The sequence below is a fragment of the Gadus morhua genome, chromosome 4 (assembly GCF_902167405.1).
Source record: "Gadus morhua chromosome 4, gadMor3.0, whole genome shotgun sequence".
NCBI lineage: Eukaryota > Metazoa > Chordata > Actinopteri > Gadiformes > Gadidae > Gadus > Gadus morhua.
In genome coordinates this window covers 3,025,761-3,035,991 of record NC_044051.1, presented here as the reverse complement: position 1 = coordinate 3,035,991, position 10,231 = coordinate 3,025,761, and the positions used below count along the sequence as shown (strand labels likewise).

The 10,231-nt window shown below is 47.6% G+C and overlaps 1 protein-coding gene across 2 annotated transcripts in view; it reads left to right on the top strand.

Annotated features, from left to right (window-relative positions):
• The first annotated feature begins 4,459 nt into the window (after positions 1-4,459).
• Positions 4,460-10,231, top strand: part of arhgef39 (Rho guanine nucleotide exchange factor (GEF) 39) — a 75,750-nt gene continuing 69,978 nt past the window's right edge. For both annotated transcript variants that reach the window (XM_030353208.1, XM_030353207.1), the window contains exons 1-3: positions 4,460-4,515; positions 6,598-6,811; positions 9,260-9,354. In XM_030353208.1, coding sequence (XP_030209068.1) covers positions 6,662-6,811; positions 9,260-9,354 — 245 coding nt within the window. In that variant the 5' untranslated portion in view covers positions 4,460-4,515; positions 6,598-6,661. The remainder of the gene's footprint in view (positions 4,516-6,597; positions 6,812-9,259; positions 9,355-10,231) is intronic.

Genomic DNA, 10,231 nt, shown 5'->3' with positions numbered 1-10,231 from the left:
AGGGCCACCCTGAAGCAAACTAAAGACTCATAAAATATGAACATGCTCTTATAATTAATTCACATTTCGCTCATATGTAATTATTAAAACAAAGCGAGAGATCTATGGTCCGGTAACCTGGGGCACAGATATGGCAAACCATTAGGGACCATCTTTGCAGATTCTGCATTAATCTCAAGAGACCAAAGGGACGTATGGTGATTAAAAGAGTAAATGAAAGACTCTTACTTTGAAAGTCAATAAGACTTTCATGTTATATTTGGTCAACAAGTCAGTTAAAAAAACAACAGATGCTGATCTGTAATAGGCGGCCATGAACAGATCTTACTCTGGTTTCAAGAGGGGAGAGGTGCTGCTTCAGATTTCATAACATCAGCATCAGATGTACCCTGTCATCCCTTGAAAAAGCAACCCGTAAAGTCTCAAACGGCTAATTCCCGTCGTCACAAGATGTTCTCCGGGGAGAGGCAAAAGCGATGCGAAACCCGAATCGTACACACAAATAGAAAAAAAAACAGCGGCAGAATGAGATGCAAATAGGCCTAGGAGTTTGGAGGGGATTGTGTCCTCGCCATCCAAATTGAAGTGTAGTGGAAACGCCATTGTTGGGCTCATTTGAAGGCTGTTGAATCGGCCCGTGATGATGGGCCCAGCAGGCGCCTCCGCGCGCTAACAAACCTTGGAAGGAAACACGCAACAAGAGCCCACTCTCAGAACCTCTTTACATGAGAATGAGGAGCAGGGATCCACTTTGAAATAAAAGAGAAGGAGAAGAAGGAAAAAAGTATTGCCTCTTGAGAATAGACCAATTATAACGAGATAAAAGCAAGCTAAAAATAGGGGGGGGGGGGTGAGAGGGGGGGAGAGATGTTTGCCTCGCACTTACTCGTTCCGCGTAAACCGCCGTCGTCATCGGAAACGAGAAACGTTTCAGACTTTGACTCGGGAGGCTGACCTGTGTGGATAAACATCGGACAGTGCGGGCTAGCTAGGCTCCAAACGTGACTCTGAATCGAAGGAGTATAAGAGAGACATGTGGTGACTTTTTAACAGCCCCAGACTGTTATTTTCTGTTCAGAGTCACATGCCTGGGGCGGCGTGAGGCTTGGAGGCAGAGCGGGTTGGCTGGTAACCAGAAAGGATGCAAGTTCGATCCCCGGCTCCTCTTAGCTAGAGCGTCGAGGTGTCCCTGAGCGAGACGCCTCACCCCCACTGCTCCTGACGAGCTGGCTGTCGCCTTGAGTGGTTGACAATGCCGTCGGTGTGTGCATGTGTGCATGAATGGGTGAATGGGAGGCGATATTGTAAAGCACTTTGAGGGGCCTAGGGTTAGAAAAGCGCCGTATAAATGCAGTCCATTTACCATTTATGTTGAACACACTGTACCTACACACACACGAGGGCGACAGCAGGGGGACAGAAACTTATTTACAATAATTGTAGAACTGTGTGATTGTCAGGAGCCTGGGCAGCGACTAAAGGGCCCAGCTCCCCCAGGCGTCGACCGTTCAACGCAAAATTCAATAACGGCCCGATTTTTTACGGCTTGACGGCTGAGCGACGGCTAGTCGGCGAGATAGCGTCCCCAGACCTCCAATTAGGCGGGAAACCTCATTGACATGCTCAAAGGAGACCCTGTCATCGACTGGTTTTAGTAATTGCAGGTATGACAGTTTATCATTAGCCCGCAAAAAACCACAGAGGATTTTCATTTATTTTCTGAGTTGTTTTTTTTCCACACAAAACGTGTCGCTTTTTTGACAGTGCTTTTTGACAATGTGAGTGACACTCAGGGTTTTGTGTATCTGTTGGTACATCTTTTTTTTCCCAAGGCCAAACGGACGTTTCTCTCTAATGAGTCCCTCCAACCCCCCCCCCCCCCCCCCAGTCGCCAAAGCAAAATGGCTGAACGAGTACGGCCGTAGGTGAACGGGGGTTTACAGTTCTTATCAGGAACAACCTTGAATTACAGAACGGTACAATCGAAGAACGCAAACTGCGTGTTCGTAATCTATTGCAACACATGTTCCTAGCGTGTGGTCGTGTTTTTTCTTTAATTGCCCTCGATTAAAAAGAGAAAACAAAACAGGCTATTCCTTTCTTTAGTGGACGCAGCACGGGAAAAACAGCAGGAAACAGCCTGAGTTAACGTCCCCGCGGACGTCTACACGTCCGCCCGACGGCAAACAGGGTCCGGCGAGAGGCCTGGCAAACACATCTTTCTGACAGATTAAAACTAATACAATTGCATACTTAAAGGGACCCTTGTAGCCCTTCATTGAAGTGCCAACCCTTGACGGCATAATTACCATTTGACAAAAACATTGTCAATGACAAATCCAGATTTTTTGCTGAAGAGCAGCAACTCAAGCATTTAAAACACAAATTAAGGCCATGCCCTCCCTCCCCCCCTTCCCTCTTTAGCACAGGTAGATAATTGCATTTCACACCAACAGGCACTCTATCTTATTTAAAGTGACAGTGTTGGGTTAAAAACAACTTTTCCCCCGTTACGGGGCTGAAGATTCATCAGTCCGACCGTTTGTTTTTCTGATGTGACATACTTTGTATTCCGTCGTTTATTTTCCATTGTTTGTTTTCGTGATTCGGTTTTTATTTACTTGAAGGTAAACATGGCTTGCCCAAAACCCCTGCGGGTTCTCAAATGACAACTTCAAGCGAGGAAAAAAAAAAAGTAGTGGGTGAATAATTCATGACCGGTGGAACCGACACTGGACAGGAGCTCAAAAGTTGAAATACAAAAAAAAAAGAAGCACATTCTTTCATCTGGGGGGGAAGTTTTCGGCAAAGTTCAGAGGTCAATTACAGGTCCTCTGGCGATCGCGGGTGTGAGCAACACACAGCGCGGGAAAACCTTGGGAGTCTCGCTTTGGTTGTGTAGATTATTGACGCTTATGTTTTTTTCTTCCTTACCTCGGGTCAAATAAAAAAAGAGGACTCTTTGTTCACACTCGGCTGCTGCTTGCTCATGCCTGCATCGCCCGGGGCCTTGAAGCGGCCTAATTTGCACAGGTCTGTTATGGGGCCAATTATTATAATATCAAATGTAGTGGAAACACAATACAATTGCAAACAATAAAGGCTCGACCCGCCGATATCGTCATACATTTTAATGAACTTCTCATTAAAGATGCAGTTCATCTGTTCAGCTATTTGCAGTGTTTTGCCTCACTTTCGCGGACCTCTCCCCCGTATTACCTGGGCTGTGGTGGAGGTGGTGGTTAACAACGGTCTCCTGTTAATGGGCAAACACGCGCAGCACTTTTAATGTATTCTCCTCTGGTTTATTTCCTGCAAATATTCCTTCTGCCTAAACCGGTGACACATGCAAAGAGGCCCGCTTGGTGTGTGTGTGTGTGTGTGTGTGTGTGTGTGTGTGTGTGTGTGTGTGTGTGTGTGTGTGTGTGTGTGTGTGTGTGTGTGTGTGTGTGTGTGTGTGTGCGTGTGTGTGTCTTCAAGACATGTTAAATTAATGTTGGTAAGACAGACAGAGAGACAGACAGAACCAAACTAAGTGGTTTTAACAGTGTCGTATTTATGTATTCAAATTAATGAAAAACAAGTGAAAGGCTAAGTTTGTATGACGTGTTTAGCGGAGTAATGCAGGTAAACACCTATACAGACACTAGGGGTCAGTATTCTCACTTCTACACCGGCGACAGCTTCAACAAGCGCACAGCTGCAGCAGAAGCAGAAGTGGAGAGATGCAGATATCTTTAGAAGTTCAGGAATAAATCTGTTTAGCTTGCAAGTTATTATTTGTCACGGGGATTGTCGCGTTATCTACTGTTCGGGTGTCTGGGCTGTGGTTTTTTAATGTCCCCACCAAGATATAAACCTCGAAAATGCTGAGGTGGGTTTTACTTTCAAGAGAAATTACCAAGTGAATTAGTTCCCAACAGTAAGCCCGCATTTTGAAAAGCAGGGCCTTGGCAAATTAGTTGGGCTATATATGGTTTCAAGAGTTGGTCTGATTCCTGAACTACATGCACTGGTAAAATAACGCACACGCACACACACGCACGTAAGCACAAACGCAGGAACGCACACACACGCACATATGTACGCACGAACGCACACACACGCACATGAACACGTATGTTATATTCAATAGGATCAGTGTTTGTTCTCTAGCTCTTACACTGAAAAGTACTAAACGTTTATGTTTCTTACCCACCTGACACACGCACTTGCACACACACCACACACACACACACACACACACACACACACACACACACACACACACACACACACACACACACACACACACACACACACACACACACACACACACACACACACACACACACACACACACACACACACACACACACACAACGTCGTGGCAACGCAGAGTAGAGGGTGGGCCTTTAACGTTCTGATGACGCGTGTTATACAGGAACCAATCGCGATGCACGTTGACCCGGAAGTACGCAGTCAAACGAAAAGAGCGCCCTGCCGAAGGTTTTGAAAAACAGACGTTGAACTAAGGTGAGTTTTTTAACGTTTTTTTAAGAAACAAAACAATGTCAAGAAAAGTAATGTTGACGAATCAGTAGCTCGTTTCTTTGAATCAGCCTATCGTCGATATGGGAGCTGTTTACACTATGTTTAGATGTTTAAATCTAACATTGAAAACGGCAAAGAAGGAGCATCGGTAGCCTTTTTGAATTCCTCTAAAGAAAGTTATGTTTTATAAAGATGAAATCAAACATACAAACAACTTGACATCCCACAAAACAACGGACACAGATGGTGACGAGTGAATACTATTACTTTTTACGTTTTATTCAAATCTACACTTTATCGTGCGCGTGTGCGTCAGTGCGTGTGTGTGTGTGTGCGTGCATGTGTGTGTGTGTGTGTGTGTGTGTGTGTGTGTGTGTGTGTGTGTGTGTGTGTGTGTGTGTGTGTGTGTGTGTGTGTGTGTGCATATTTGCGTACGTACGTGCGTGCGTGTGTGGATGAGAAGCCAAGCGTCGAGCTGTCACTCAGCCGGCGTGGCGCGCGGTGCAGCCGACCAGCGCGCCGCTGTCTCTCGTGCTGAACTGCATGACTGCCAAGCGGCATCTGTTGGGTCCACGCCACTATCTGCTGGTCCATCCTGGAGGATGGAGCAGGAGACACTCGTCAAGTTGTCGTCAGACTCAGTGATTCATCGAGGAAGAAGAAGTGGCTAACTTTATGCAGTCTCTCAGGAAGTCCGTGTATGTTGTTGTTTTCATTGATGACATTTGAAGTTTTTTGGACGGATTAGTGATCGGGATCTGTGATCACTCAAACCCTGCGAGTCTTTAATAGTTTGAATGAGAGCAGCTCCAGTATTCCTACGCTTATTAAATACCTTTCAAAACGTGAGGGAAGAAACATAAACGTTATGTACTTTTGAGTGTAAGAGGTGGAGAACCCAGATATCCTATGACTAAAACATGTGTGTTCATGTATGTATGAAACATACAATACATGTATAATACATGATTTGAGGTTCTAATCTGTTCCAACCCTTGGAAGATGTTGCCCTCCCAAAAGGGCTGTTGTAACTAAGTTATAACATACATAGGTACGCCTAAGTTTGATATTATCACTTTAGTGGTGGAATGTGCCTGGAGACCTTCTGCTCACTGCATTCTTGAGTCAGACCCCCGCCCTCAGCATGTTGGTCTCTTCCTCTGTTTGGCGGAAGAGGCATTGTGGACCGACCTATCCGGTTTGGTAGGGATCACAAACCATTGTTCACGGCAGGGGGCAGGGGATTGGTAATTGCATGTTTGGTTTATATATTGTGTGTGTGTGTGTGTGTGTGTGTGTGTGTGTGTAAACGAGGGCGACCATTAATTCACCGCGACATAATCAGTTGGCATTGTGTTATAAGTGTATCATTTGTTATTTTCATTCATCGGGGTAGGGTTGACTATCCATACCCCGAATAATGAAAATAACACTTTATAAGACTCTCATAGTGTAGTGTCTCGGACGTTCGGCCCCTAGCCTAAATGCTCCGGGTTCGGTTCCCTGATGTCCGCACGCGGCCACCACCCCAAACTCCCGTGAGCCCAACAGCTCCATCCTGCTCCCCGATCCATCTGGATCCACTGTAAATTGCTTTGGATGAAGAGCAACGCTAAATGACAACACAGTAAGAGCTCAGAGTTCCCCTAGAGTCCAGACTCTGCCTAGCGTCACCCCGTACCCCCCCCAGACCCCCTCTTACACACTTATTGGGTGTTGTACGTCCTGGCGCCTTAATGTACACACTGAATTTGTGATGAACGTCCTGGCACTTAATGTACACACTTATTGTCATGTGTTACGTCTTTGCACTTTAAGATAGTACTCAACATTGTGTCGCATCTTATCCTGGCTTTCTTTGTTGTGTACAGGGAATGGGTTAACCTTGTGATTGCCAGCGCTTAACGCTTGTCTCTATGAACATCCTTACTGTACCGACAGCGATGTATTAGTTCTCTTTCTTATGACAAATGTTGATGACTTGTAAGTTTGGATAAAAGCGTCTGCTCAATGTAACTGTAATCGTGTTTCTGTTTTTCTCCTCCACCGTCTCCTTCCCCCCAGCCTCGGACTCCTCCCCATCCCTCCACGGTCGTCGTCGCCCCCCTCGCCCCTCCCCCCAGCCCCCATGAGCTTCAGCCCGGGGGTGAACGACCCCTCGGGGGCCAGCGTGATTCAGGAGCAGAGGGACCGCTGGGCCCGCAAGAGGAGCCGCGTGGCCCGCGAGCTGGTGCTCACCGAGCAGCGCTACTGCCAGCAGCTGGAGCTGGTCAACACCGTACGTTGCTTCATGGGGGCTGTGTGGGTGGCTGGGAGGGTGTGGTGTGGCTGTATATGTGTGGGTGGATGTATGCGTTAGGCCTGCCTCGATTATGGAGAAAAATCATAATCACGATTATTTTGGTCAATATTGAAGTCACGATTTTTCAAACGATTATTTTTTTTGAGTTTGAAAACATGAGGTATTTATTCGGCGTGTCTCTCTCAAAAACACTTTGGGACTGACAACTTTGAAATCTCGCCTTAAAAACATACACAAAATGGTCCAAAAGAAAATGTTCAAATCTAAATCAATGTACAGATATGAAAACTTTACATAATCGAAAACTCGATTAGGTAAATTTTGTGATCGTTTGACGCTAAATCAAAATCGAGACCGAAATTCGATTAATCGCCCAGCCCTAGTATGCATGTATAGGTGGGTGTGTATGTGTGGGTGGGTGAGTGTATGGGTGTGTGTGGTTTGGTGTGTGTATAGGTGGGTTGGTGTATGTGTGGGTGTATATGTGTGTGGCTGTGTGTGTATCTCTGGGTGGGTGTATGGCTGGGTGGGTTTATGTCTGGGGTCTATTAACAGATGACGGATCAACGGTGGGCCGGGCAAGGCGAGTCCAGGGGACGGACGGTTGGACACCCGAACCAAAAGGTTCGGGGTTCGATCCCCAATGTTCAAGGCGAAATCCTCATCCTTAAAAATCTCTTGTTATCGACACAGCGTTATGTTCAATCTATCAAATTAACATGGGCGGTAATATTTTTGATTAGCCAGAACCAGAAAGATAGCAGAAATTTCATCCGAATATCAAATTCCCATTCAAAAATACCTCTTTATCACCGTACCTTACTTTAGTCTCTGTTTCCCTCCCCCCCCAAACAAATTACGATGGCCAACATATTGTTCAACATCACCTAATGGTACTCGAATATTCCAACTCTTGTTTCCAGGGGCTTGTTTTGCCCAGCCCGCTAAAGGCCACACATGGCTGTGGATTCATTATAACAGCCTTAAGAGAGTGTGTGTGTGTGTGTGTGTGTGTGTGTGTGTGTGTGTGTGTGTGTGTGTGTGTGTGTGTGTGTGTGTGTGTGTGTGTGTGTGTGTGTGTGTGTGTGTGTGTGTGTGTGTGTGTGTGTGTGCGAAAAAACAACTAACCTAAAATAATTTGCATTGGCTACTTGACTCTGGCTTTTCTGCTCTTCAAGTAGGGCCCGTGCACAAGTAATTTGATTCCTACGGTGGGAGGAGGAATGAAAAAAAAGGGCAGAAAAGATGCAATTAAATAGCACGAAGTGAATGGAGGAGGTAAAGCAGGCACTGTCTGCTTCTGGGTGAAAAAAAAAAAGACACACACACACAAAAAAAAGTCATGCTGCAATTACCTATTCGCTGGCCCAAGGTTACCCAATAAATATGTGCATCTGCTGAACTCCGTGCAGCAGAGGCAAAGAGGCAGAGTACTCATTAGGTCCCAAAACAGGCTGAGGCGGGCTCAAGGTAACATTGAGAGCTATAGCCTAACCCCCCTCGCTTACCATCACCTTCACCCACCCCCCCCCCCCCCCGCACCAAATAATCTCCCTTTCTCTCCTCAGACACAGCACCTCATTTACGAATAATGACTCGTAACGACGCACCAATTAGATGCCTTCCCAGGCCTTAACGCGCCTTTTAATTAGCTAATCCCATTTCCGCTTCAAATGGCCTGAGACCGACACAGCTGTCCACCCTCTCCCCCCCCCCCCCCCCCCAATGGTCTGTGGCGTGTTGTAGTTGTAGGAGCCGCATCCTCATCTTCCTCATCATCCTCATCATCATCATCGCCGCCCATTCCCGGGCGTTCAACGCACCTTGTGTGCGACGCCCCCCCAGCGTTCGGAGGACGGCTGCAGGCCCTGAAGACGAGGACAGGAATAAACAATAAAATCAAATGCAATCCTTTAATGGCTCTTTGTTAGCGCGCGGCGTCGCACATACATCGTCTTCTGGCACTCGGGTTAAGTTGTGTTTCGCTCTTGATGTCTGGAGAGGGGGTTAGAGCGAGGAACGAGGAGGGTAGGGGGTGGGTGGGGGGGGGGGGATTGTGGTGCAAGCACTCCTCCATATGGTTGTTATAACCCCCCCCTACACTACACACCCCTCCTGTCTTAAAAGTGATCTTCTGCAGATGATGACCCGGGGTGGAGAAGGGAGAGTGTGCGCTCGCTTGTTTGTTTGTGTGCGTCTGTGTCTGTGGGGCAGGAGATGGGTGGTGGTGGTGATGGTGGTGTTGGCGGTGGGGGCGGTGGGGGTGGTGTTGTATCAACAGATTCCTCTTTTCCATACAAAACGTCGAAAAAGCTTCCGTTTAAGTCTGGCTTTCTTCCTCCCCGCTCCTCCTCCCCCTCCTCCTCCTCCTCCTCCCCCTCCTCCTCCTCCTCTTCCTCCTCCTCCCGCTGCCGTTCCCGCCAGTACTTTGTGGAGATTCTGAAGGCCAAGGAGACCCTGAGGCCGAGCGTGGTGGAGTCCGTCTTCAGTTCAATTAAAGCCATCCATTCAGTAAACCAGTAAGTATCGTCTAAATAATTAAAAGGATATCTAGACTCTGAAGAGGGTGGTGGTGGTGGTGGTGGAGGTGGGTGGGGGGGGGCTTTTTTAACGGAAGGTAGGGAGGGAGGGTGGGAGGGAGGGGGCGGTTGGAGGAGGAGGTGGTTTGGTAATTGGTCTCTCGCCTTCAAATGTAGGCAAAATCAACTCCTGAGCCTACTGCGAGAAAATCCTTATCTCTACCGTTTGCCGCGATCGATGCGCGGCAGGTTTTTGTCTGTTGTTGATTTCCCCCCCGTCCCTCCCACCTCTATTGACAAGTTGTTGTACGTCAATTGTACTTGCCTTCAGGTTGCGTAACTTGGGGGGGGGGGGGGGACACACACACACACACACACACACACACACACACACACACACACACACACACACACACACACACACCAACCAAGGTTTTTCCGTGTTTTGTGTGTAGGCAGATGCGGCGGCGGTCGGGGGTGTGGGCCTGTGTTATTTTTGAGGACAGTATCTATATTTAATCGTCCCGATCAATCAGTGGCGTGGCGCTCACCGCGCAGTGCCTTGAAGTTTGGCGTGGACGCGTTACACGCAGGCCGCGGCGTAAGCTAGGCGTTTTGGAGTCGTCTATTATTAATTGATGAATCCTTGACCTCCGCCCGAGAAGCAAGCAGCCCTGCAAGGAGGGGATTGTATCGGCTTCTAACGCACAACTCTAAATAAGGACCAGAGGAGGGTTGGAGATTGTGTGTGTGTGTGTGTGTCTGTGTGTGTGCACTCGAAATAAAGTTTTCTCGCTTTGGGTTTGGACTCATTCATCGATCCAGACCAGGGTGAAGCTACAGCAAAGCTAGCGTGAGCCTAGCGCACAGTAGCACC